General features: G+C 42.0%; 1 protein-coding gene and 1 long non-coding RNA gene across 4 annotated transcripts; one reads left to right on the top strand and one right to left on the bottom strand.

Moving 5' to 3' along the window:
- Positions 1-788: 788 nt before the first annotated feature.
- On the bottom strand, positions 789-25,877 carry LOC120729194 (myosin-9-like). Of its 3 annotated transcripts, none has more exons than XM_040024714.1 (43): positions 25,681-25,877; positions 21,747-21,937; positions 21,510-21,650; positions 21,241-21,397; positions 21,038-21,065; positions 19,643-19,736; positions 19,206-19,226; positions 17,887-17,979; positions 16,727-16,790; positions 16,243-16,341; positions 15,773-15,916; positions 15,078-15,173; positions 14,880-14,956; positions 14,604-14,798; positions 13,751-13,924; positions 13,372-13,545; positions 12,477-12,591; positions 12,128-12,318; positions 11,795-11,916; positions 10,891-10,960; positions 10,611-10,771; positions 10,365-10,473; positions 9,881-10,012; positions 9,518-9,724; positions 9,284-9,421; positions 9,029-9,152; positions 8,765-8,936; positions 8,450-8,662; positions 8,079-8,223; positions 7,776-7,982; positions 7,516-7,620; positions 7,101-7,253; positions 6,733-6,981; positions 6,203-6,415; positions 5,890-6,102; positions 5,403-5,564; positions 5,072-5,200; positions 4,715-4,803; positions 4,396-4,519; positions 2,915-3,123; positions 2,726-2,834; positions 2,436-2,608; positions 789-1,641 (listed from the first exon to the last, which is right to left on the bottom strand). In XM_040024714.1, exons 2-43 carry the CDS (start codon positions 21,930-21,932, stop codon positions 1,536-1,538), a joined length of 5,883 nt encoding a protein of 1,960 aa, XP_039880648.1. In that variant the 5' UTR covers positions 21,933-21,937; positions 25,681-25,877; the 3' UTR covers positions 789-1,535. The 3 variants fall into 3 exon arrangements, with proteins under 3 accessions (XP_039880648.1, XP_039880649.1, XP_039880650.1); XM_040024715.1 differs by lacking the exon at positions 25,681-25,877 and adding an exon at positions 24,625-24,649; XM_040024716.1 differs by lacking the exon at positions 19,206-19,226.
- LOC120729202 lies at positions 25,839-27,885 on the top strand. The gene is made up of 3 exons (XR_005694860.1): positions 25,839-25,946; positions 26,327-26,422; positions 27,785-27,885. It is a non-coding gene; the product is annotated as an uncharacterized LOC120729202 (long non-coding RNA).

Genomic DNA, 27,885 nt, shown 5'->3' with positions numbered 1-27,885 from the left:
AGATTGAGCTGCCAGGCAGGAGGAAAAGAGGAAGACCACAGGGAAGGTTCAAGAATGTAGGAAGCAGATGATTTCCTGTGGCGACCCCTAAAGGGAGCAGCCAAAGAAGATTTTACAAACACTTTGACAGTCTTTTAAAGGCGTCCGATTCCAATAAACACCACCAAGCAAGAGTTAATAGCAGAATAAGCAGTTTGCCATTGGCAAAGGTTTGGCAAGTTTCTCATGGGTGCAACCCACATACTCAAGTCTGCTGCTCAAACAACAAATGTGACAACATTTACAGGGAAATAACCAGGATTTCCAGTAGCATAACATGTATTACCAAGTAGCATTATTACAAAATTATAATTGATCAAACCACTTGTGCCAAGTTTAAATGAAAGTAAACTACTTTTGGCAGCTTCCGTTTTCACAAGGGGTCACCATAGCAACACAGCTGTGCATGTCTGATTTTGTGCTGATGAAGGCCACAACAGTGAAACGTGAGCGTGGTTGGCCAAAATAACGTCTTCCCTGAAGCTTTGCAACTGCTCCTTTGGGTACTTTGAGTACCCAACATGAAGTTGCGCAACAGTTTGCCCAGAAAAAAACAAAACAAAACCACAACACACACCATAACACAGAGGGAACAATTTGGAAACCCCACGATTTCAAGTTTTAAAATCTGCAGATTGTCCCACAGAACCTTTCAGTCACCATAAAGTGGACACATGATTACAGAAAGCAGCCCAAAGGCCGACTCTGAATCAACTACAGCTCATCAAAGTGAATAATCTCACAAGACACAAGATTCAGATGCATTTATTCTCCATTTATTTCATTTAAGGCATTTTATAAAATGTAGAACAGCCTTACAATATTGGCATCGGTGTCTTGTAATTTCTTGGTTAATACAGTGGCAGGTATTTACCTAAAATAGGGCAAGTTCAGCAGGTAGAAACTAATGTGCCAATAGAAACCATTTCAGCTGCAAAGCATAGCACAAAACAGGAGACAGATCCAATACATGATGACCCAACACCAGTAATGTATAAAGCCAGTGCGTGGGGGCTAACCACCTATATTACTGCATTCCACTTAGATCTGAACATTTCAGTCGTAAGTGTTTGAGTTGGGATTGTGCAATCTGGCTGAGGTATTAACAGTGAGAGGAAGGGCATACAGTACCAACGTTATACTGACACCAGCACAGTGTGAAGCACAAAAACTCCCAGAGTGTCCAAAACTAGCACAAAGTGACGTTTTTTTCTCCTCCCCCCATTTAAATCAACACATCGACCTCCATCTCAGATAAACTGGAATGTTTGTTTAAACAGTGATATGTGTTATGACATACACGTTAAGTAGAAAAATATACTAAGAAAGTTTATGTAAAGCTTTCATAGAAAACATTTGCTGAGACGAGTAAGATTTGGCCAAAGAGAAATGCATTACACTTAAAGCAGGATGAGGGGAAGGAGGGGATGCAAGGTTACATTTATATGCATTATTTTTGTGGTCCGAATTTCCCTCCTGGCTTCTCGTCCTGCTTTTCACTCAGCTGCACGTTCAGATGATTCACTCGGGAGTCCGCCATCATCGTCGCTGTCCCCAATACGATTCAGGTTATGTCGCAGAGTGTGAGACACGTCTCCACGCCTTAAGGAGAAAGAAAAAAAAAAAACCAAAAAAAAAAACCACACACATTAAAACACAAGTGTAGCACTTTTGGATTTTGGGCATCCTTCACTTTGTGCTTTAGTCCTGATTGCCTCAAGCTTTAAGAAAATCCTCAATTGTACACTTTCCCATAATGCATAACGTAACAGGCTTCCTTTAAATGACATTCTGTAAATTCATCTGCTTTTGACGGCTTTTAATTCTTTACCCCTTAAAGAACTGAGCGGTCTGTGTCATATTTCAGGACTTGCAGAACACAACTGGGTTTGCATCAGAAGTTAGTGAGGGTGGTCTCTGCCTATTCAGCTACCCTTGTAAAACCTAGGAAACTATTCTAATGGGCCTTTTTACTAATCTATACTGAGGTGTCAAAACTCATCATTAAGTGTTCAGCAAGTTCGTCAAATGTCGCCTCAATGGGGCGAGCGCTGCTCAGCTGTTAACCCGAACACACCGTCATTACTAACCATTTGTTTTAAACCGTCCAGGAGAATTTTGTGTGACACATCTCATATCCTGGACTTGGTCTGACACTCTGCATATTGCAAGTTTAAAGTTTCAAGGTTCTTAATAGCAGCCTACAGGATGGTGAACATCGAGTTAGTGCAGCAGCCATGCCTACAATCAATGTAGATTTTGTGCTTTGAATGCACGTGGTCATTATAATGTCTGTACTGTCGGCAACATGGAATATAAAACAAATTTCCTTTTTGGAAACAAAAGAATTTTCATGTAAAAACAAAAAACATGAGTTCCCCGACAAATGCCACTACCTAAGCTTGCTCTTCAGAGAGGAGACCTCACGGTTCATCGAGTCTGCCGACTCAGTTGCATCATCCAGCTCCCTCTGCAGCTTCCTGCGGTAGGCATTGGCTCTTGTCAACTCCTCCTCCGATTCCTCTAGCTGACGTTTCAGCTGACGCATTCGGCTATTTGCCTTTTCAGCCTGCGGAGAACAGTCAGTGTGGGGACAAGCACATTAGCAAGGAATCAGGCTTAAATATCAGGATGTCTTAGTCCTTGAATAACTTTGAAATTACAAGTAAAGCGTGATTGGGTTAACCTGATCTTTGTACTGATCCATGTTGCGCCTCTCGTCTTCAATCTGTACCAGCACCTCTTTCAGCTTCTTCTCTGTGCGTCTCGTCAGCCTGGAGGCCTGCTGACGCTCCCTGCAGTAAACGAGAGATATGTTGCAGTAAGAAAGCCAATGCAGTATATAAAACAAACTGTCCATTTCATCGCCCCTCACTTTGACTCTATGTCGAGCTGTTCTTCCAACTGGGCAATCTTGGCCTCTAGGCTGGTGATGGTGAACTTGTACTTGGACTTGATGGTTCCTTCAAGCTCCTGCAGCTTCAGTTTCAACTCCTTGTTCTGGCGATCCAGCTGTGAGCGAGCGCCCTCCAGCTGCTGGGAGTTGCTGCGCTCTGTGCTCACGTCTGAGGTCAGCTGATCGACCTTGTGTCAGACACACAGGAGAGTTACCGTACTGCTGATAACCACATGCCATATTCTGTAACCAATCCAGTGCCTTCATAGTTAAAGTTAGATGCAATTCAACAATTCAAACTCAGTTTTTCTAAACACTTTACAGATGAATAAACTTGCATAACAACCAACTTTTCACAACAACTGCAAAATTACCAACCAGGTTAGGCAGGTTTTAAAATGTTGAGGTAAACGCTGGAGTTTCGTGAATGTTGTGGAGTCTTTCATAAACTGTTCATGTTGGGTCTGAGTCTGGACATTGTGGAGAACTAAAAATACCTTTGAGTATACATAGACAATAAACTGGACTGGGTTAAAAACACCACTGCACTTTACAGGAAAGGCCAGCATCTTTATTTTTTGGGGCGGCTGAGGTCCTTCAACATCTGTTGGAAATGCTCCGGATTTTTTACGAGTCAGCTGTGGTCAGTGCTATCCTCTATGCTGTTGCATGCTGGGGGAGCAGGTTGAGGGTCACAGATGCCAACAGACTCAATAAAGTGACCCAGAAGGCCAGTAATATTATAGGGATGGAGCTGGACTCCCTCAGGGTGGTGTCTGAGAGGCGGATGTTGTCCAAGATAAGACAATGCTGAATACCTCCCACCCACTCTATGACACGCTGGCTAATCACAGGAGCACGTTCAGCGAGAGACTGAGATTACAACAAGCCCCACTGAACGACACAGGACATCATTCCTGCCTGTAGCCATCTCCCTGTACGACTCCTCCATCTAACACACTGTAAACACTGCAATAGTTGCACCCTTTTGGCACACACTCTACAGTAAAGTAGCAAATGACAAAGTTCACAGGTTAGAGTCAAATGTCATATATTCTGCCTCTAATATTCTTGATATTTATTTATAATCACCTCTGTAAATTCTTGATGTTTATAATTAAGCGATTTGTATATATTAGTGCTGTTCTTAACATATTGAATTGTTTAAATAGTTGAGTCTGTCACTGTTACCATCTTGGAGCAACTGTAACCCACATAATTTCCTTAGGGGTTAATAAAGTATTCTGATGATTAATCGTGTAGTGAAAATCTGATATTGTGGCAGACTCATGAAAGGCAACCCCTTTCATTTCTTTTTAAACCGGTTTTATGCATTCTTAAACCTACTCAACTAAAGTCTTCACTTTATTTCTGTGATAACTGATGACCAATAGAAACACTTAACATTAAATATTTGCCCTACTTATAAAATAAGATTTTAACAATCAACAGGTTTCTACCTGCTGTGTGCTTCTCCTCAGGCGATCATTGACCATTTCAGCGTTGAGCTGTTCCTCCTCGAGTTCCCCTTCGAGCTCGGCTATACGAGCCTCCAGCCTTCGCTTCTCATCAGTCAGCTGAGAACTGCAAACAAATGAGGAAGAGAGAAGGTGACGCTTAATGTGATGGTGTCCCGAGAGAAACGTGTAGCCTGTGCAGGCAAAAGTAAGACTCAAAGTTGTTCCTGAAATCTGAGTTTCCATATTTAATTTTACCATTCGTGATCACTCACTCACACTCACACACACACACACACACACACACGTATTTCATTCATACATCTTGGTGTTGTTGCCGTTCAGCTCATCCTGGAGCTCATCCCTCTCGGTCTGAGCCTGTCTCTTGAGTTTTTCTGCAGCGGACAGTTCCTGGAGGAAATATTAGGCACAAGTTAAACATACTACAGAGTTACATGTAAACAGTAAGATTGAGAACATTTTCAAAGTGTTGCAGAGTAATCATTTGCATTAAATGAAGACCCATTCTAGAGTTCTGACTCCAGAAAAGCAGACTGGGATACATAAAGTCATCACTGAGGAAGCTTTGCAAGAAGCGTCTAGCTCTTAAATATCAGTTATGTTGGCTAATTTTCTCACACAGTTACGTCACTCTGTAATCACCATTTCATCTCCATACCTCCTGGGAGTGCAGCATAGACGCCTCCAAGGTCTTGAGCTTCTTCTCACTCTCTTTGGCTTCGTTGACAGCTTCATCTCTGGACAAACGAAGCTCATCCAGCTCTCTCATTATATCTTTCATTTGGGCCTGGAGTGTGGACATGAAATGTATTTAAGGTGAACCTTTAAATACAGGCTGTCAGCTCATTTTACAAAAAATTAAAAACTATGACAATGGGTGGTAATTGGTTTTATGGCATCTGTAAGTGTATAATAGTCTAATTTTAGAGTGACAAGTCTCTGTATTACATTCTGTGTTGCGTTTATGGATGCATGCTTGCATATTTTACCTGGAGTTTTTTCAGCTGTTTGAGGGCGTCATCGCGTCCCTTGTTGGCAGCATCGATCTGGGCTTCGAGGTCGGCCAGGTCCGTCTCCAGTTTCTTCTTAGATGAGAGGGCTAGAGCGCGCTGCCTGCGCTCATCCTCCAGCTCAACCTCCATCTCTCGCACCTTCGAGGTTAAAACAGGTAAGAAAGAAATCATGGCTCAGCCAAATATTATATATCTGGAAAGTAATTATTTTGTGGCGTGTTGGGGGAGCTAAGAGAGTTCTCCCATCATGCCTTGGGACATGTGCTTCTGTTTAGATGCAGTACCATAAGTGACTTCGGTTATGCTGTTTTGACCCTTGAAGCACAGTGTAGCACAAGCAAGTGTTTAATAAGAAGCTCCCCCACCAGCTTGGGGGTCAAACAGCAAGCTCAATCTCTGTGTGGTGCTTTCTTGTAAAGATTGCTCTGCTTGCCACAATATGTTTGTAAATTCTCTGTGGAACCTGTTTAACAAGCTGCTTCCTCCTCTCTTCTCCCTGCTCGTCTCTGGCCTGCAGGTCTCGCTCAAACTGGGTCTTCATGGCCTGCAGGTTGACCTCCAGACGTAGCTTGGCATCTTCTGTGAGCTGCAGCTCATCCTCGAGCTCCTCCAGCTGGATTTTCATCTCCTCCAGCTGCTGCTCCATGGCACGCTTGGATTTCTCCAGGTCATGAACCTGAAGGTGAGCAGTTTGCATTGATAAACAGATTTTGAGTAAAGTGTTGCTCATGACCAACTTCTGCTGAGACAAGTAGAGGACGCCGGCACCGTCTTACATTCTTGCCGACGTCGTCTTTGGACGAGACCAAGTCTTCCATCTCAGCTTTGAACTGTTTGTTGGTTCGGTCCAACTCGTCCTTCAGGGTCGTCATGGTCTCCAGCTCACGAGCCAGATTCAGTGCTCGTGTCTCCTTCTCTCTGGCTTCAGCCTCAGCCTTGTCGCGTTCCTCAGCGTACCGAGTAGAAATACTTTTTTCCTCTGCCAGCATCTAACAGGAGAAGAACAGCAGAAATAAATTGCTTCATTTGTTAAGCAAAAGATCCACTTTCTTCTTCAACTCAAGTGGTTGAGAAATCAGGTTACTCTACCACACCCGTAATATTTTAAAATCGATTATGTGTGAGAGGTACATGACTTTTTGTCAACGTCTCGGTTCTTTACTTTCTCCGTTACTGTGTTGAGCAAACAATCCTTCATACACAACAACAATCCGACTTTATATGCATATTAAAGAAAGAAATATAACCACTAATCACATCTCACTAGGACAGTAGGAAACAGTCTGCTCTTATGGCCCTTTGATACCTGATCAAACTTCTTCTGCTTTTTCTCCAGGTTGGACACGATCTGCCTCAGATGGTCCTGGTCCACCATGAGGTCATCCAGCTCCTGCTGTAAACGGGTTTTTGTCTTGTCCAGTTTGTCATATGCTGCCGTCTTTTCCTCCAGCTGCAGTGTCATGCTCTCCAACTCCCGCTGGATTTTCTTGCGGTTCTCCTCGGCCCCCTCGAACGACGAGGCCTCGTGTTCCAGCTTCTTCTTCATGTCCGCCAACTGAGGCGGGGGAAAAAGAAACATTTGTAGACGTTCTTGATATGTGGTAACTGAATCAAGGTTACAGCAGAGGAGAAGATCTCGATTGGCTGCTGTGTTGTATTGCATTGTGGACCGACCTGGGTCTGCAGAGTGGAAACCTGCTTCTCCACGTTCTTCTTGTTTTCCTCCCCCTCCTCCAGCATCTCCCGCAGACTGTTCTGCTCCTCCTCCAGCTGCCTCAGGCGTGTGGAGAGGGAGAGCTTCTGACGAGTCTCCTCTTGAAGCAGCTCCTGTTCAGTGAAGGAAATAGAACATCATAATCCGAGAAGTACAATAACTTATTACTGGTTTGCTCAGGACTTCGACCAGTGATGTCCACCCTGAATTACTTTTATTAAAAATCTTTTTCTTTATACAAAAAAGTAACATGAAATTATTATTTCTGCATTTTCTGTCCTTGAATATAATATGTGTAGCTAAGTTTTATAGCATATAAACTAAAAAAAATAAACCCTTTTCATTAGAAGTAATAATGAATTTTGGCATTTTCACCTGTGCATCCTGCAGCTGAGACTCCACTGAAGAAAGGTCCTTGCTGGATTTGATGTTCTTGCCCTCTGCTGCACTCAAAAGGCTGTTTGCATTGTCCAACTCTGACTAGATATGATGAAAGAAGGAGAAAAAAAAAAAAAAAAAAAGAAGAAGTCCATTAAATAACAATTCACTTGCAGCTACATCCTCCCCCTGTACAAGCAGTTAAATCAACCTTCTACCCCTTAAATAAATCACCCCTGCCAGATGACTAGTCATACCTGCATCTTGGTTATCTTGTCGGCGAGCTCCTTCCGCTGGCGCTCACTTTCTCCATGTTTGACCTGCAGTTCTTGAACCTGGGTTTCGGCCTTCTTGCGACGGTTTTCCGAGTCCCCCTTACCTTGAGTCAGAGTCTTCAGCTCGATCTGCAGCTCATTCAACTCGCTCTCCAGGGCATGCTTTGTTTTCTCCACTGATGCTTTGTTCTGCAGGAGCAACAAACATCATTTTTATTTTTTATTTATTAATTTTTTTTTTTAAGATGACTGCTGACACCATCTTCTGACCAGTTTTTAAATAACCTTTTTGGCCTGCTCCAGCTGTTCGTTGAGCTCATCGAATGCCTGACTGTGTTTTTGCCTCATATCGGCCATCTGCTGCTCATGAGCCTTGGCCTCATCCTCGAGTGTCTTCTTCAGCTGGGCAACCTCACTTTCACGCTTGCTCCTGCATGGACAGGAGGAGGAAATAAATGACCAGAAGCACAAATCTCAAACAGTTCGTTTACATTCAGTAACTGATGAAGGGCTATCTTAGTCTTGAATCTCCTAACATACAGACTTGTATTGTTCAAGTAAACATAAACAGACTTAAGGTCCAGAACTTCAAAGGAATCGGTCATCTCATTTTCCAATAAATTGTTGGGTCACATCTATGCAAGCCTGACTGTCACCTCAGCTCCTGCTGTGCTGCAGTGGTATCCAAAGTGTCCTCCAGCTCAGTCTTGAGTGCCTCCAGCTCCTCTCCGAGGTCTCGCCGTTGTTTCTCAGACTTGGACCGTGCCTGCCTCTCCATCTCCAGGTCCTCCTGGAGCTCTGAGATCTGGGCCTCAAGCTCTCTTATCTTCTTCTGGGCCGTGTTCTTGGCTGCAGATTCTTCCTCAATCCTGGCGGTTAGGCAGAAAGAGTTAATAAAACAAAGCCAGTCTTCCTTTTGTTAGTTAGGGTTAGGGTAACCCTACCCTAAATGAATTAAGTATTGGACTAACCTAGCAAGTGCAGCCAGGAGTTCCTCCTCTTTTTTGGCCAGCTGAGCTCTGAGTTCAGCAATCTGGGCCTGCAGGTCTGCAATCTGGTCATGGAGCTCAGTCGAGTCTCCCTCAAGTTTACGTCGGTTCTTCTCCAACTCCTGGCGCACCTTCTCCTCTTTTCTCAGACGTTCTGCATTAAGAAAAAAAAAAAAAAAAAAAAGTAGGAAAAACTGCAATCGACTCACAGTAGATTCAAAAACAACCTCAATGATAAACACTTGCCCTCCAAATCTGTGATCATGGCTTCATGTTTATTCTTGAGTTTCTGCAAGCTTTTGGACTTCTCTTCCTCCTCAGCAAGGTTGGTGGTGAACTCGGAAACCCTCTCCTCCAGCAGTTTTTTCTCCTGAGGTAAAAATGTATAAAACATATGAACATTTAAATTGTTGTTATTCTGCTGGAATATTTTAGGGTTAAAGAAATATTCTTTGTATTGTGAAATCATCAGTATGGGGATGTTAGCATGATGTACAACACCTTGTTAAACTTGTTGTTCTGGTCCTCCAGCACCATCATGCCCTCCTCTAGTTTCTTCAGCTTGGCATCTGTAGTCACTTTCTCCATCTGGAGCTTCTGCCTGGCTGCTTCCTCCTCATCCAGCTGCTGTTCAAGCTCCTGTATGAACCAATAAATACAAATAAATGATATTAATAACCTTTCCAAAAGAACATTTTGATTTCTCTTAAAGCCCGTCGCCAGGACGTTACAGACCGTGATGTTCTGCTGCATCTTTTTTCTCTCATTTTGCATCTGAACGACCCTCTCCTCCTCTTCCTCCAGGCGAGACTCCATGTCGTGGAGGATTTCTTCTAGCTCCTGCTTCTTGATGGTCAGACGGGATCGCACCTCCTCAGCCTCGGCACAGAGGTCCGTCTCAGCCTGAAGCTGCTCCTGAAGAGCCGATTTCTCTGCATTCAGCTACCAGAGGAGAACAAAGGTTAAATCTCCAAGCTTCAGAAGACTTCTCATTGTGACATGTGTGTTATGAATTTTTTTTATGTTCTCGGTTTAAACTTTGCCACATTCACACAAGAGAAAATTTAACTGATCAAAAGGTTAATATGCAATTCTTACCTGTTGCTGCTTGGCCTCATATTCTTTGATCAGCTCCTCAGCCTTCTCTTGTTTCTCCTTCACCTTAATCAGCTCCTCTTCCTTGGCCAGCATCTCCTCCTCCTGCCGACTCACCTGCAGCAGAGGCTTCACCTGGAGGAGGACACAAAAGGGAAAAAAAAAAAAAAAAAAAGTGGTAAAAATGGCACTCAAGAGAAACTGAAAGCAAAAAGAGTGAACATACTAACACTAAAATAACAAAACCTGATTGGAGACAGTTTGGCAAGTTCAGGTAAACTCTTAAAACTAATTAATTTAATTAATTAAACTAAGTTTTCTAAAATAATTAATGTCATTTGTCACACAGGGAGTGGCCTTGAAACCAATTAATCTGGTCTGCTTACTTAATCACTGCTTACGTTTGTCCCAAGTCATATCTGTAACCCCACCCATGAAAAAAAACAAAAAACAAAAAAACCAAAAAAAACCAATATTCGTCTGTTACCTTGGTGAAAAGTCTCCACCACTGCCAGTTCCTGAGTTTGAGATAGGCGGCACAGTTTCGCTGGATAACCCTCATGGCTGTCAGCTGCTGCTGCCTCTTGGTGAACGCTCTATAATTAGAATAACAAATAAAGATTACCCTGCAGACCAGATTATGAGAACTGAGTAAGAAATCACAGCACGCTCCAATGTTGCCCATGTGCAAAGGTGCTAGCTGAAATAAAATAAAATAGCTGATGTCTCATACTTGCGGGCCACATATCCTCTGCACCAGGCCTGGAAGCTGATGATCACATCAGTGATCTTTATGTCCCTCTCCTCCTCCAGGTGGGCCAGGACTCCAGCCCTGAAGAACACTTTGCTCTGACCGATGCGGAACAGGTTTGAGTCGAGCTCCAGGGCTTTGATCTGACATGCAGAACAAGGAAGTGTTTCAGTGAAACAAAACAAGACTTGTGATGAGTCCTCTTGCTCTTATGATAAATTGAAAGCTTCTACAGCTGATCTATTGATTGTGTTGTTCTTACCATGAGCACACAGGCTTGCTTGCCATCCATAAATCCCTTTGGAATAGCGGTAGGAGTGAGGATTTCATACCTGAGAGAGAAGATCACCATTAAATCAATCAGCAGATAAAAAGGCTGACACTTTCAGGGTCAAAACTAATCTGTAAAATCAAATCCATGTAATGGAACAAATAGGCTGTTTTTTCTGTCCTTTCCTGTTTGGAAACTCCCCCCAAAAATAAAGTGTACACAACATAAAGTGTTGTGTACATGACGTGTTGAGTGTGCAGAACTAAATGGGACATCCTGAACACTTCTGATTAAAATCGAATGTAGATCATTTTCATGTTTGTGACCTACGTATGTTGTGAGACTGGTTCAGTTTGTTTATTTGCAAGAAAACTAAGAATAAGGATTTTTATGTAGATTTGACCAGACGTGTGGTTTGCTCCAGTTTACATTTTTAGTTTTTGCACTGCAAGATAAATTAATATAACCATTTCCTAAAGGGGAGATATTTTCCCCAATTGCACATTAATAAATAAAAAAAATAAAAAATCAAGTTGTTGCCTCAAGTTAATGAGAAAATAATTTGGAGATTATTTAGCATTCGGACTGCTGTTGTTCTACTTAGACACTGAGGTGGTTTAATTAGGATATCAACATTTACAGCATTTAAAGAATGAATACAATTTAAATAACAGCCCATCATTCTTGTATGAAATGCCCTCATGGGAGAGTTTATTTAGCAGTGGGAAAAAATGAGCCTAAACCTCTTATATAAATGTATAAAAAAAAAAATTAAAAGATGACAGAAAAACAAAACAAACAAAAACAAAAAACCCACAATCTGCTGTTTTGTTGTTGTTTTGGGTTTGTTTTTTTTGTAAAAAAACAAAAAAAAAAACAAAAACAAAAAACCTACCTCTGTCTGAACTCCTGGAAGACAATGCGGTTGGGGAAGCCCTGTCTGCAGATCCGAATCCCCTCCAAGACTCCGTTACACCTGAGCTGGTCCAGAACCAGGTGAGCTTCCAGTTTCCCAGCCTGGAGGAAGAAACAATTGAAAAGATGGATTCATGTGTTCCGTCTATTAATCCTAGAAATGCTGTCAGTTTCACGGTTCAGATAAACAGGCTCAAGTTGGCAGATGCACATGATCAGTTTTAATCACGACACGTGACTGATGCAACAGTCTATCTGCACCTGCAGTGCTGAGAAATTCATCGAGTGTGGCATCAGTTTGTTTATTCAGTACCTTCTTCTCGTGGTTCGGGATGATGCAGCGGACAAAATTGGGGTTGGTGTTTCTAAGGGTGGTCATGAGGTTAGTCAGCTGCTCCTTGTAAAGCTGACCCACGGTGCGGAACATACCCTTTCGAGTTTTGAACGCACCCTGCGCAGAGTCCGACATTCCTGCCACCTTATCCAGGCCGACGATACGATCCACTGTTAAGATGCACAGACCACAACTGAGTTCAGCTGTGTTGATCATTGTGTGACTTGGCTCTTAATGGTGCTGACACTAGTGAAGCTAAATTTTTATGCCTCACACTCAAAGAACTGGGCCTCTTGGATACACAGATAAAGTCAGTCACATGACCTACCATCTCTCCACAAGTCAGAGGTAAACTTGTCTGTAGACTGGTTGAGCAAAGTGGCCACACACTCATTCAGAGGATCCATGTTCTTCATCAGCCATGCGTTTGCCTTGTAGTCCACCTGCAGGAGACGGATGTAAAAAAAAAAAAAAAAAAAAAAAAAAAAAAAACACAGGATGATCAGCAACCTCGGCCTTATTTTTAAGTTGGTGCTTCAAATGCCCCATTTTATATAGAAAGAATTATGAACCTGATGCTTTGCTGCAATGAATAAATCATGCACCTGGTAAACGTGTTTTTGTATTGCGAGACCCTGAACTGGATAAGCGGTTCAGAAAATACACTGATGGATGAATGCTGTGTGGGCTGTCATTTTGCTGCCATCTAGTGGCACGTAGAAAGTACATTACTCAAGTTGTGACCTTAATATTTTTCCGTTTTATTTATAAATCCCCAAGTTACAGTTGCCTAAAGGTGCTTTGTGTTGCAACAGGAAAAGAAGAAGAAAAAAAAAAGCCAAATAATCAGATGATCTATGAGAAAACACTCTGCGACGGTGGGAAGGAAAAACTCCCTTTCAAAAACTGGAAGAAACATCAAAGTGACCGTCATCTGACTCAAATACAGCGTTAGAGTATCTGAAAATTACACTCATTTAAGAATAGCAAAGTAGTAAGGAGCCGGAAATACATGGACAAAGTAAACTTATAATACATCACTCCCAAAGTAGTTTGTATACTTGTGAGATAATACAGCAACAGTGATTTCAAGGCTTATTTACAGGTTCAGGAACAGAATTTATAAGATTTCAGTTACTACTACTAAAAATGTTGTTGTGTATCATTTATTTATTAAAATAAATACTAATTAAGACTAAAATAAAAATGATTTCACATCTGACCTTTCCAGCATAGTGAATGATGCAGAAATCTGCATCATCCTTGAGTTTTTTGGGTTTCTGGAACTTGGGGTGTGAGCCCTGCTCCTGAGACACCTTCTCCACAAACGACTTGTCAGTGGCTTTGGGGAACCAGCACTCTTCATCCAGCAGGGCCAGGATACCAGGAGGACTGGCCTGTAACACACACACACACACACACACTTCAGAGGAATCCACTTAATCATGAAGTTATGTTTCCATGCCACAATTATTGCACAACTGTTTGCTGTGAAGAACGTAAGCGGAAACTTCTGCAGAACACACGTAATTAATCAGAGGCGTCGCTCCAGGTTAAGACAGTTACTGCCGGAGGAGAAATGACAACTATAAGCCAACATACAGGTTTTTCAATGAGGTCGATGCAGGGCTGCAGGTCGAGGCCGAAGTCGATGAAGCTCCACTCGATGCCCTCCCTCTGGTACTCCTCCTGCTCCAGGATGAACATTGTGTGGTTGAAGAGCTGCTGCAGCTTCTCGTTGGTGTAGTTGATGCAGAGCTGCTCAAACGAGTTCAGCTGCAGGGGGGAGAAAAAAACAAAAACAAAAAAAAAAAAAAAAAAAAAAAAAAAAAAAAACAAGGACAGAGTCATTTCAGTGAATGGAAAAAACATTTTTCCCTTGTAGAAATAAACTGATTATTTTTTAAATAATTTACATTTATAATATTTATGCTGAAAAATCATGAGGTTACACAGTTTGAATTGCTAAACTTGGTGTAGTATAGAAGTATATACACAAGTTAAATCTTTCGGCTGCTCCCTTTAAGGCTCACCACTGCAGATCCTCTCCTACTCCCAACCCTCTGCATGTCCCTCCCTACATCCATGAAGCTTTTGTGTGGTCCTCCTTTTCTCCAACCTGGCAGCTCCATCTTTAACATCCTTTTGTCCAGTATATTCACCATCCCTCATCTCTGTGTCCAAACCACTCAGCCTGGGCTCTCCCTCTCTGACAAACTCATTTGTAATCTTGACCGTTCTGCTCACCCCCGATGAAAATCTGAGCATCTTCAACTTGTAAACCTTCCCTTTCACTCTCACTGCTATCATGTTACAGAAGTTGATTGTCCCTTGTTTCGGCTGGTGGATCCCTGGTATATAAACTCATCTGCTTGTATTATTTTGATTGAACTTTCCCCTCTCCTCTCTCTGCAGGATGCAAAATCAAACAGACAATATTTAAGTCTAAATGTACCTCAAAGATCTCAAATCCAGCGATATCCAAGATACCAATGAAAGAGGCTCCCTGCCTCTTGGTCTTATCCAAGGCCTTATTGATTCTCATGACCAGCCAGCGGAACATCCTCTCGTAGGAGGCTTTGGCCAGAGCCTCGACTGCAAACTCGGCCTGCTCCTGAGTCTGGGCCTTCTGCACATAGTCCCTACCAACCTGGAGAAAGGAACAGGACACATGTGGATGAAATGTGTTCCTAAAATGACATGACACGACAACAATCACAGATTTTCAGACCTTGATTCTTGGAGACAAGATGGCTCGTGTGAAGTCGGTCACATTGATGCCAAGTAGGTGGCACACTTTCTGAGCAGCTGGGGGTGAAACACGGGTATCATATTGGAGCATGCAAAGGTTGATGCGTGAATGAAATGGCATGCAGCTGAAGGCACGCATAGAGGACAAGACGATGATGGTGTGTGTAAATGCGTATACCGGTGTCATCGGGCAAGGAGGCCTGGTCAGAGTTGCGCTCCTTTTTGAAAGTCATGTTCCCCAACTGCAGCACGGCAGACACCAGCTTCAACAGGCCTGACCAAGAAACAAAAGTCAGTGTCTGCATGTCTGGTCACCTCGCAAATTAAAAACACCCAAAAGATATTCGGACTTATCTGGGAAATCAAAGGCATAACTAGAACGCAATTTTTAACCCTGCGCTGTAACCTTACACATAACCTGACGTCCACCTCCCGAGACATCAGGTCGACCCAGCCCGCAACAACTGAATGGTGTAGGAGTTCACGGTGTAAGGTTGTTCAGACTAAAATTAACCTTGAGTTGTATAAGTAGTATGTCTACTCTATACACGACCTAACCCAACTTCCCAAAGCTTTTCTAGCCTTTCCCAAGTTTGTGCAACAGCATCATGGTGATGTCACACCAAATCACATGCATTAAAGTCTTTTCTTGAACTTGTCACCCATCTTATTTAAACATAAAATAGCATTTCTTTGGAACTTAAAATAAATGCCTAAAAATGTGAGATTTGAGAAACAAAACAAAAAAACCCACAACACCACCACCAGGTAAGACGTGTGTGGAAAACCTTAAAAAGCATTATTAAAATCAATTAGTCACAAAATTAACTTGCAGACTAACCGATAGTTAAAATAAACAAAATTATAAAGTACCAGTTATTTCTTCATCTGGGATGCTCATGATGTTAAAGGCCTCCATGGTTTCGGCGTACAGGTCTTTGTCCTGCTGCCCGGGAATGGTCACATGTCCGTTGGACAGGAAACGGTACTTGCTGTAATCCTCCAAACACAACTCCGCTGGATAATAACGAGAAGGAGAGAGAGAGATTTATTCACCAAGTACTCTTCATTTTATTTCTGTAAAGCTGAAGATTTGGGCCTTGCATTGGCTCAACCGCAAACAGAGCTCTGCAGTCGCAGTGGCTGTAACGACGGAGTGAAGAAAAAGTGAAGCTCCATCATCGCGGCTCAAGTCGGCCATTTCTGATGCATTACTATGAGTTCTTCATAGATCGCAGTGATTAAAAATGTAAAGCGCATGCAGCTGGCAGGGCTGGCACAGTTACTCGGCTCTGTGCAGCCTCATTACATTCATGCTGTGAGAAAAGGGTTTCAGTGCTCACAGCGCAGCTTCTCCCCGGCTCCCGTCAGCATGTAGTAGAAGATGTGGAAGCCCCTCTCGTCTTTAGCTTGTCTCACAGCTCGAGACTTCTCCAAAAGATCTGACAATTCAATCAAGGACAAAACATCAAAAGGAAGAGCAGCAGCACAGCGTCATCTATAAGAAAAACCAGTTCATGGTAAAGTGATTAATTTAATCTGTTTGGCACCTTTGAAGCCCTCAGATTTTATCTGAACTTCAGTCCTTTTCTTACAGGAAGGCCAAATGTCCAGACTACTTTTAATGATGCATAAATCAGAACTTAACAGGTGCAAGGTTTGGCAAAGAGCAGAGACGCCTCTAGAATTTTTACATTTGTGAGGGTGGCCAGTGCCCCTCTTGGCTCACCCTCAATGCCGCCCCTGGGAAAGAGGTGTAAGAGTTCAAGGGATCATTAGCTCTTTTTTTCAGATTAGGCCAGAAGAAATCAAGTTTTAAAAGGATACAAGTTTCAATGTTGGCTCCAACGATGTAACCATTGACATCAAAGTTGATCCTGATGAATTTTCCCTGAAAAAGATTTTTTTTTTTTTTAATTTTTTTTTTTTTTTTTTTTTTTTTAAATCCACCACAAAAAGATATTAAGTCAATTTTCACCAAACTTTTATAGACTTTGTCTGAAAATAATCAACACATTTGGACCAAACAGCAGGAACTTCTACTCAGGCAGCATCTTTCACCAGTGTGAGATCCAAGGTGGACCATTTCCTGGTAGTTGTATAAACATGTAGATAACCTTTTGTAGCTCAGATTCTTTCAAAGTTGATTTCTATTGTAAGTACTATTTAAGAAATACAACTACAAAAAACAAAAACTACACTATTGGAGGGTTTTTTTAATTATTTGTTTTGGTTATGTATGTTTATTTGGGGATTTGGTGTTTTGGAGGGAATAATTTTATCGGACAGAAATAAGTGTCTTTACTGCACATGTGACAATAAAACTTAAAAAACAAAAAACAAAAACCTGATGTGCACCACATTTCAAAAAAACAAAACAAAAACGTGACTCTTAAATGTCAATGTGATTCTCCCAAAATGTGTCCTGAGTTTATGACTGAAAAGATTTAAAAACCCTGGTTGTGTCTACTGATTTCCTGGTCATCCGGGTTGCAGTAGTTTAAGTGCTTGAAATGAACGACGTTCACACGTTACACTGTTTCAAAGGAGTGAATGAGGCCATCTAGGTCCACTGTGAATGAGCATCACTGAACAGCAGCTCTCAGATCTACGACAGAGTCTTGAAATCTCTTCCCCACTCACACCTTGGCTCATGTGACCCTTAATGACTCGAATGTTTACAGGGTGGGTGGATCGGCAACTCTCAGGACTTTGTATCTAACTTGTGTTAAATATCTGTGACTCTCCATCAGTTTTATTTAAAAAATAAAAAAAAAAGACCTCCTGGATCAGAGGAGAAACATCTTTAAGAACTACAGACAGAAGTCAGGATGCCTTCATTTCAAGCACTTTTGCATTCATCCTAAGTGTCAAGTGTTGTTGCTTCATACATGCTAGGCAGAAAAAGTTGGTAGCTTCTGCTGTTTGAACCCTTTTCAAAGCTCGTTTTGAAAATTTAAAGAAAATAGAAAAAGAGCAGCTCTTACAAATCTTGAGGAGTTGTCATTCTTTACAGTCTTTGCGTTGCCAAAGGCCTCCAGGATCGGGTTTGCTTGCAGCAGCTGCTTCTCCAGTTCCCCCTGACAGAGAGAAGTCGGAGCCACAACAGAGTTGGATTCAGTGGTTTAATGTGACACTCAGATGGACGCTGGTTAAGCAAGCGCAAGTTTAGACCACTTTTCCTGCAGCTCTGTGACTAGCGAGCGGAAAACAAGTGTGCAGCGACTCATTTACTTTATTATAAACAATTGTGTCTGCACAATTAAAACAACAGCCTCAGGAAAAGGCATTATTACACACACTCCTGCACATTCCAGCACACATTCCCACTGCACAGCAAGCCCGCTCAAGCACAAAATCCCGCTAAGATTTTCTGTCCATGCATGCACAAACAAGGGATCACAAGCAGGTTAGTCAAAAACCCCAAAAGGAAATGCAGGTAGATTCCAACAATCGGTATACAGTCACACAACAATGACAAAAATCGCAGCAACTGAGCAAACAGAGAGCGAGTTTAAAAAACTGCTGGTGGGTGGAGTGGGAAATGTTTGTCTCGTTTCCCTTTATTTCCTCAAACCACAACAGATTCTTTAATGTGTTTAAGATTTTCTTTAATATTTTTGCAGTGTAGCCGTCTTTATTATTAGGCAAAAACTGAACCCAAATATAACGAGAATCAGTGAGAAAGTGCAGCACTGGAAGGAGCGAGGGGGGAAAAAAAAAAAAAAGTTATTGGCCTTTGTGGATTAGGTTTTTTAAATTTGCCTTAAGTTTTTGGAACAAATTGCTGAGTTGTTGATCTTAAACATCTGGTTAATTAAAAATGTAATCAATAAAACTCAAATTTGTAAAATAATATTCAGTTGAAACCATCAGAGTGGCCTCGATTGGAAGTTACTAATCTTAATCTTATCATTTTACACCTTGTACACAGCCAACTGTGTGCGCGGTTATATAATAAATACAAAATATGGAAAGTGCTGTTTTTAAATGGGAAGTTTTGTGCATTCCTGCTTGGTAAAATTGTGTTGTTATACAACTGAAACTAAGATGAAATAACATGTTTTGTGGGTTTGCAGTTTCCACATGCTTTAAGTCTTTTTCCAAAGCTAACTGCTTGATCTTAATGAAGATACAAATGGTCTTTCCTCAGCCAGAAAGCACATTTCCCCAAGCTGCTCCTTTGAAGCCATTATAATGGTTAGTTTTGTGTAATCTTGAATGCATTTTCTTCAATGTGAAGAAAACAAAATTGGTTAGTAGAGAAAACTTAAGTGGAAATTTATGAGGTCATAAATGAACTCACATGTGACAACACAGCAAAGCCCTGGAGAAAAAGTAGAAAAAAAAAAAGAAAAGAAAGTTGAACATATTTGATGCCATCTTCAGTGCAAGTATTACATGACTGCAGAGGAAACCTGCTGTTATCTGGTGACTCAAGAAATGATTAATTAAGCAGCTCGTGTCCGGTCCTGCTGAATAACCTACATTTAACATGAGTAGTACATGAACACACACGTGCACAAACTCATCTGCGTTCTGCTTCAGCTGAAGCCGCCGCAGAGGTGAGGCGGGCACGTCGAGGCCTGAAATAGGAATGCGATCGCACACAGCTTCCTCGAGTAAATCACGTTAAACAGATTGACTAACAAGGAAATCTACTGATACTTGATGTCAGAAGAGGGGAGGGAGGACCAGGTAATTCAACGTTTGTGCAAAAGGAAGCGACGATGATTTACTAACCTGGTCTTTTTTGGACTTGAAGGATGAGGCGACATGAGCAAGATACTGAATGACTTTCTTGGTGTTTTCCGTTTTTCCTGCTCCTGACTCCCCACTGCAGCAGAGAGATTTACACACATGCATTATGATTAATTTTACAATTGATAACTGAAGTAAAAGCAACAACAAGACAGAAAAATATCACTTTGCAGAAATTTAAGTAAATACTGATGCAGTTTGAGGTTAAAGTGATATATGATGCAATTCTATGGATTTATATCAGCATAGCCTTAAGGCATAAGACATTTATTTAATAAAAACTAAGCCAAAATGCAGAAGCAGTGTGTGAAAAACTAAAGTACACCTTTGCTGCTTGTACAGGAATTAAGATTGTAAGTAGCAGCCAGGTGCCGCTATTTAAATGCACTTTATTGACTGATCATCAGCGAGTGTTGAGCGCCTCTGTAAAAGCAGAAGTTTCGAGGGTTTGCAGGTCTGACGCATTCAGATGAGAGTCATTGTGATGACGACGAGGAAGGACATCAGCAGCGATTTTAGAGAATCAGATGCTGCTGCCTGTCAGCGTGGGGTTATACGGTCATTTCCAAACAAAGCATTCAAAACTGACAATCTTCCCAGGAGAGCCACTCCAAAGTCAGACCGCGCACCACTTGAAATATTAAAAGTCCACAACAGTATAGTTAGAAAAAGATTGAACAAATACGGCTGTTTGGAAGGTCTGCCAGGAGAAAATAACATCTGTTGCAAAGTTGCATCTGAACATGCAGTGTTCTTTGTCTTGTCAGCATCACATTGATGAAGACTCCAACATGACATACCACTACACACCTCATACAGGTACCAAACCCAGTGTGGTGGTGTTTGCTTCAGACTTTAAGACAGCTGTGAATAAACTAATGCCCACAAACCCCAGTGACTGTGGGGTGGACTTTTCCACGCTCTGCTTCTGTGTGTCATGTGCTTTGTTTTATTTCACGAAGTCTTGACAGGTGCACCATCAACTGAGGTAACGACAGTGTTTTTATGGCCTTTGGGAGTCTAGAACAATCAAATAATTCAGTCAAGTGTCTAATGGAAGACCTTAAGCTTTACTACAGTGTTAGCATGAAGGAGGACACACTTTTAAAAACTGAGACATCAAAATTTTTAAATTAAAAAAAAAAAAAAAAAAACCCAAACAAAAAAAAAAAGATTAAAGTTTTGCTCTGAAAATGAAACTTCTAGACTAAATATTAGGCACTGGATATAACGCATGATGTCAAACTTTCCGCTACAAGGAAGAAAGAAAAAAAAAAAAAAAAAAAGTAGCGCAAACAAAGGGGGGATGATGCAATGATTGCAATTTGTTTTTGCAAAAACATTAAAAAAAAATGAACAAAAAAGAGAAAGACTTGCGTGCAGAGGATGGACTGATCTTCACGATCTGTAAAAGAGAAAGATGAGACTCCAGATCAGAAACTAAGGTGAAGTGTGTGACATTTTAAACATTTTTTTTTTCCTTAAGCGTTTTAGTAAATTTCTAATTACATCCTTGTACGGTACATCATTGACCTGATGGAGTATGGACGTGTTTAAAACTAATTTTACAGCTGCCTTACCCTGCATCATGCTCCTGTAGGCCGTGTCTGTGATGGCGTAGATGTGAGGGGGCATCTCGTGCCTCTTCTTGCCCTTGTACATGTTCACGATCTCCTCGCTGTAGATGGGCAGGTGTTTGTACGGGTTGATCACAACGCAGAAAAGGCCGGAGTACGTCTGCGCGAGAGACAACACGAGACCAATCAGTCGACGAGGAGCAGCAGCAACATCGATTTCAGGAAGATCGGCGACATTAAAATGCAACAAAAACAGATCCCTGCCCACTCACATAGATGAGTCCGGAGTAGTATCTCTCCTTGAGGTTGTGCAGCACAGAGGCCTCGTTCAGGCAGGTGAGCTCCGCCATGTCCTCCACCTTGTTGAATTTGGGTGGGTTCATCTTCTGAATGTCATCCTTGTTGAATTTCACCTGAGATTAACAGAAGCAGAGTCAGGCTTGCTGAACGAGGCTGGGACGGTAAAAAGTACACACTGCAACACAGGCTTGTTGATTCTTCAGTTTCACCTTCTTGCCAGAGTCCGTCAGCTCCACCACGCACTCGTCTCCCTTCTCCTCTTTGATGGAGCCGGCCTCAAAACCCATCTTCTCACTGGGGACCCACACCAGCTTCTTGGTGGCCCAGTCGGCCTGAGCCAGAGGGTCGGTCAGCGCACTGCGGTCCCCATACAGGAACTTGTCTGCATCCGTCATGGTAGCTTTTAAAAAACAAAACAAACAGAACAAGAGCGTTTTAACAAATATCAAAACACTGTGACAGTCTGATCTTTCACATCTTACAGACAAGAGCACTGAAATTATTGGGGCAAAAAATAAATTAAAAAAAATAACTTTCTGTGAGAATTAAAAATACCTCCTTACAGAGGGGTACACACATTACAGCAGCCATTTCTGTGAGATTAAGGGCTAGAGATATGATGCGCTGGATTATTTTGACAGAATTTCTTGCAGGTACAGCGAACAAACTCTTGAGTCTCGAATCACAAGCTCCCAGAGACGCTGCAGAGTTTACCAACCTCAAAACCACAGTCGAGGCAAAAATACAATTTAAAACACAGATGACTCATGAGTCCAAGTCATCTACACAGCCTGTACAAAAAAAAAAAAAAAAAAAAAAAAAAAAAAAAAAAAAACCCCCATTTATTGTTGTGCAAGATTTAAGACCATCCAAGTGACTGTGCACGTTTGACTCATTGAAAGATTTCTACATAAAGGCAGGCTTACGACACTGAACGCAGTGTTCACAGTGGCAGCTTTGTTGCACGTCATCCTTCCTGTTGTCTCTTTTGTGTTGTAACTGAATTAAAGACACAAATGAGATAACTCTGAGTAAATAAAAATATGAAGATTAATGATTCAGATCAGACCACCAATACTGAGGACTGTGCTACCTCATCTTATGTGTGTGCGTTTGTGTTCTTTTTGAAGATGATGAGAACTGAACTGCACCACAGGTTTGGACATCTGCTCTGCAGCTGTTCCCCGCAGTGTCATTATGACCATGTAGCCTCTTTTCCTGCAGCCACCTTTAACTTTAAACCAGAGGTGGGACAGCCAATCAACCCAGATACTAATGTCAGGATCACATTATTGACCTGAGGCTCATTGCAGTCAGACAAAATGATTAATCTCTTTTCAGCTGTGCTCTGCTCTACGACTGCTTTTATTTTTCTACCTGTCCATCTTTTGTTCCCCATCAGGCCCGCATTCCTTCCTCACCAACTCATTACACAGAATTCCACAAATTCCCGACTCCTGCTCATCATCCGTGACCCTCTGTTCCAGCACAGGTGATAAATGTGCAGCTATGCTGCTCTGTGTAGAGCCTATATGTAAAAAGCCTGACGGAGGTCTGTGGAGGGACGCTTTTGCACTCAGAGTGGTAGAAAGGAATGTCGGAGCAAGTCTGGACAGGTGGAGAAATGTGATTATTCCCCAGCCACACCCTGGAGAAGTACTCGGGGCTGCAGAAAGAAAAAGAAATGCCCTGAAAGACATTAAAAACCTAAATAAATAATCAACTGGATGTGACCTTGCCAAGACAATTTGCACATGGTGAATGCAAATTAAAGTTATTGACAGCCAGTTTTTTCCCCCCATTAAAAGAGTTTGTTCAGATGAACATATAATCTTTTACTTACAGCTTAGAGCTTTGAGTCGTGCCCACTAAACAACCGTTTCATTTTCTGTCAAGAAAAAGGCACGTCTGTGACTGAAGCGTGCAACAACTCCACTTTGTTGCACAAAAGAGAGACAAACCAGCACTGATAAAAGGAGATGATAAGCTTCTCATAGATCAAACTATTTGGAACCAGTTCTCACTCCTGATGTTCAAAGCCTTCAGATGACTTAAGCTAGTGGAATATTTCCCCTTCCTGAAGTCATATTAGAAAAATCAAACATTAGGAAAATCAATGTTTCAGCTGCATCACGCAGGCCGGAGACTACTGAACTCCAAGCAGAGAGGTCGGGAAAGAACTCAAAACATCAGACTCAGTGTAGATACTGTAGGTAGAAGATAAAGTTTTCCACACATCAACACCATCCTTCACCGATTAAGGATATAAATGCAGGTCGGTTTTATCGAATGATCCTGAAATGATAAGTTGGGCTGTAAGAGCGTTCATCATGAGCGCAGCCTGCACACCCTCGATGCTGAGACTCATTCAGAGGAGCCGACGTCTCTTGGATCAGAGGGTGGATGATGCAAAAAAAAACAGCAGAGTGGTGTGTGTGTTTGTTTCTGTGCAGAGATAAAGGCACAGATAGAGTGTGCGAGTGCGCTTAGAGTGAGGGATAAAAGGGATCAGTGGAGAAGGTGTCATCTGTGTCTCTCCTAAGTTCATTATGTGCTCAAAGTCTTGAAGATAAGTGGGGGAGGAAGAGGAACACACTGACATTTCCTCTGCTTTAATTCAGGACTGAAATCCTGCAGAGCGTCGTGTGCGTGAAGCTAAGCTATGACGGCTAAAGTCTTTTACTCTAAACTTTTTAGATTCACATGCATGCGGCTTTTTTGATGAAGCCACCAACAGGCCAACTTCCTCAGGAAGTTGCACACAGTGCCTTTGCACATTTTGACACGGTGGAACAAAATGAGCTACTTCAGTATTCTCTGTTCCTTTTATAATTAAAATCCAAACATTAGCTATCGAAAGCCGTGTCCTGGTGAACCTCCGCTGAGGTCGGGATGAAGCTTGACCACATCTGGAAACAGATCCACCCTCAAACACAGCACATGCTCTCCTATTGTCTGCAAGGGCCCGTTTAATCCACCTCTCTTGTGTTCTTCATCACGTTTTCAGCATCTCCTCCACTCGCCTGCTCTCTTTTGTTCTTGGCCGCCAGTCAATCCCGGCTTTATCCGGGCTTCTGTGACTCTTACCTAACACAGAACACGAGTCCTGTCGTCTGAAGCCTGACTGGTGATACGAGGCCGGTGGGGTGACAGACTGAGGAGGAGATGTTGTTGAGAATTGTTTAAAATGTGACTGCAGTCACAAGATGTTTGATATGTGAAACGATCGTGGCTGGAAGATGTAGATGGACGAGTGAAAAACAGGTTAAAACAGAAAAGTCAACTTTAAGCCGAAGATGTTTTGCATTTCACTTTGTGTAACAGGCAGAGAGCTGACTGACACCGAGGGTGAGATGGCGTTTTTTTCTGCAGGACCTTGGCTGATTTTGTGGTCACAGTGAAGTTTAATTACAAAAGAGGAAGAATTGATTATGATCAGCAACTGGTTTTTGCAAGATATGCCCTTCATACAATTTTTAGAGTTTAAAAAATAAAAATAAAAAACTTCATGTGCTGCTGCACTGCTCTTTGTCCTCTTTGGTGTCTGCTCTCCAATTTTGTGCCCTGCAGACAGACATAGCAGCTGGGTGTGTGCAGTTTGTTACATGAAGGAAGTCAAACAACTCATCTTGTGCAACAATGACAAAAACTGCATTAAACTCTGTAAAAAACAGGCAAACATGAGCTCTCGATACCTCAAATTACTTCAAATTTTGTTTGTGCCATATTGTCATCGTCATCACTTCATGCAGCCTTCCACGCAGTTCATACAGGCCACCAAAATAAAACTTTTAAACCACATGAAGTTTATTCAGCTGTTTGAGGCTAAAGTTCTGAATTATTGTGAAGGTTTAAAGCCCGTCGAAGTAAAGCTCTCTGATTGTTGGTTTCACAGGTGTGAGAACACAAAAACGTCTGCAAGCTCGCGTCTCAGCCAACAAATACAAAAAAAAGTCACTTTAAATTGTTGTAGAAATAATTCCGCAGTCAATGAGACGATAATGGAGCACGCGCTTCACCTGACGAGAGAACCTGCCCAGGTGTGAGCCATTACATATCTTATCTCTTAATTTCTTACTTTGAAGTCTTCGCTACAGCTAAAGCCTTTCTATCTCTCTACCTGCAGGAAACGAGGTGACACACCTGATTTTCAGCTACAGGCACTGCAGGTGTGATGAGTCGCCTTCCTGCGTTCGTGTTTGCAGCAGTCCTCCTCCACCACCTCCTTCTCGACACCTTCACAAAACAAGCAGCTGCTCAGGAGGGGCCACAAGAACACCACCTCTCCGCTCCTCTTCGTCGCGTCTTCAGCCGGCTGTCCGCTCCGTCAAGCGCTCCTGCTGCTCAGGCGTGGATCAGCGAGGATGCGTCGACTCCACCTGGGATCGGCCCAGTTTTATTTTTCGCAGGTAAGCCAACGGCCCCGCCCCCTCCTCGCGCGGTGTTCAAGTGCTCCACGTAAAAACGCGGACTTGCGAGTCGCTCTGAATCAAAAAGAAAGAAATTTGCTATTTTACAACCCGGATGGAATTTTTTTTTTTTTTATAAAACAAACAAAGTGCATAAATCATAAATGTTGATAATGAAACAGAAAATGGAAAATACAGTTTGACTGACCATACTCACTAACATCCTCCACTTATTATGAAAAGCTATGTCTAATGAAAAAAATGACTAATTTAAAATTATGACTCACTTAAGTTCCTTGTCAGTTTTTTTTCCTGACATGATATGATTGTCTATCAATAATGAATGCACAGCTTAAATAAATACCTGTTGTCTTCCACAGCAGTACTGGAAAAACAACCAAAGGCTTTCAGGGACTAAACCTCATTGAACATCACACATGTGGAAGTGCACAAATGTTCAAAAAGGATCAACAACTGTAAGTTAGACTCTGAGGAGGAATGTAATGTCGAAATGTTCACTGGTGCAAGATCACTGCTCCCTATAGTGTGTGTCTGTGTGTACGTGTGTATGGGGGGGGGGTCTGTACCTGCAACAGGACCAGAGGTGTGGCACCTCTCATGTGTCATTAATGACTGTGCACGAGACTTACATGTTAGTTTACATGCTGCAAAGTGTGTTCCTGTTTTTATCATTTCATTTTTTTAAGAGGAAGCTGATTGGCCCCACTATCACTGCAGACGTGTCAGCCACAGTGGGCCTTTGCACCGTGTTTCTGACAGGGTGTTTTTATCTGCAACAACAAATTACATTCTAAGGAAAACTGAAGTAATAGAAACAAGAGCTGTTCTCACAAACATCCGAGCACATCCCAAACAAGGCCAAACGTTTACCTGTACCTTGTCTCCCGTCCACCAATGAGGTTCTGGTTTAATTTCCTACCTTATAAGGTCAGAGATTTCCAGAAAGAGAGAAGGCGCAGCGCTCAGGGGCGGAAGGAGGCGGGGTGTTTTGTTGCGAGGTCTGGCTGTGGTGTAACTTTCGTTTCGAGCCCTGTCTTTACCCCCAAGCCCCAGTCCCGCTGCTGTTAAAGACCTGACACACATCAAAGATGAGCAGAAATGTAGGAGCAGCAGGTCGCAGCATGAACGGAACAGACGGCACGCTGTGTGTATTCATATCTTTGTGGGGACCAAAAGTTGGAAGTCTACTTTACTTGTGGGGACCAAAATCCTGGTCCCCACAAGTTAAAGGCATTTTGAGACTTTAGGGAAATGGTTAAATTGGGTTATCGTTAAATTTAGGGTTATTGTTAGGCATTCAGTTTTCATAGTTATGGTTAGGGAAACCATTATGTCAATTAGATGTTCCCACAAGATATGAATACTTGACTGGTGTGTGTGTGTGTCTTTAACTGGTTTAACCTGTAGGCAATAAAATTAAGCATACACACTTAAAGTCAAGATTACTGTGAATAGATTTGTCCCACCTGGTGGATGAAAGTAATCCTTAAATGTTTTACACATAACCCTTCACTGTAAATGCCTTCATTAAAATACCTCTGAAAAAAACCTCTTTAAGATCCCCACATCTAATTAAACTACATCTGACTCAGCACACAACATATGTTACAGAGAACTGTGAAATTCATTATTAACACTTTATTTTTCTGTTTTCTTTTTTTAGACTTTTAGACTTTGATCTGGTAACAAATCTGAAATCTTCTTGAACAAGAAACAATGTCAATAAATTCATTTTTACTGTGAAAAAGTCCTGAGCCATCCTTCATATCTTCATATTTTGCTTCCAAACAGACACATTTTCTTGTAATTTTTTGCAGGTTCTCCTGGCTTTCTGAAGATCATCCAACTTTGTCTTTGGACATTGCTTCCTTTTTTCACTTGTTTTTAGTCCAGTCATTTATTAGGACCCCTTAACACT

The sequence above is a fragment of the Simochromis diagramma genome, unplaced genomic scaffold, assembly GCF_900408965.1.
Source record: "Simochromis diagramma unplaced genomic scaffold, fSimDia1.1 OVJJ01000302.1, whole genome shotgun sequence".
NCBI classification, from domain to species: domain Eukaryota; kingdom Metazoa; phylum Chordata; class Actinopteri; order Cichliformes; family Cichlidae; genus Simochromis; species Simochromis diagramma.
The sequence above is the reverse complement of the archived record's forward strand: the minus strand, read 5'-3'. Positions and strand labels throughout refer to the sequence as shown.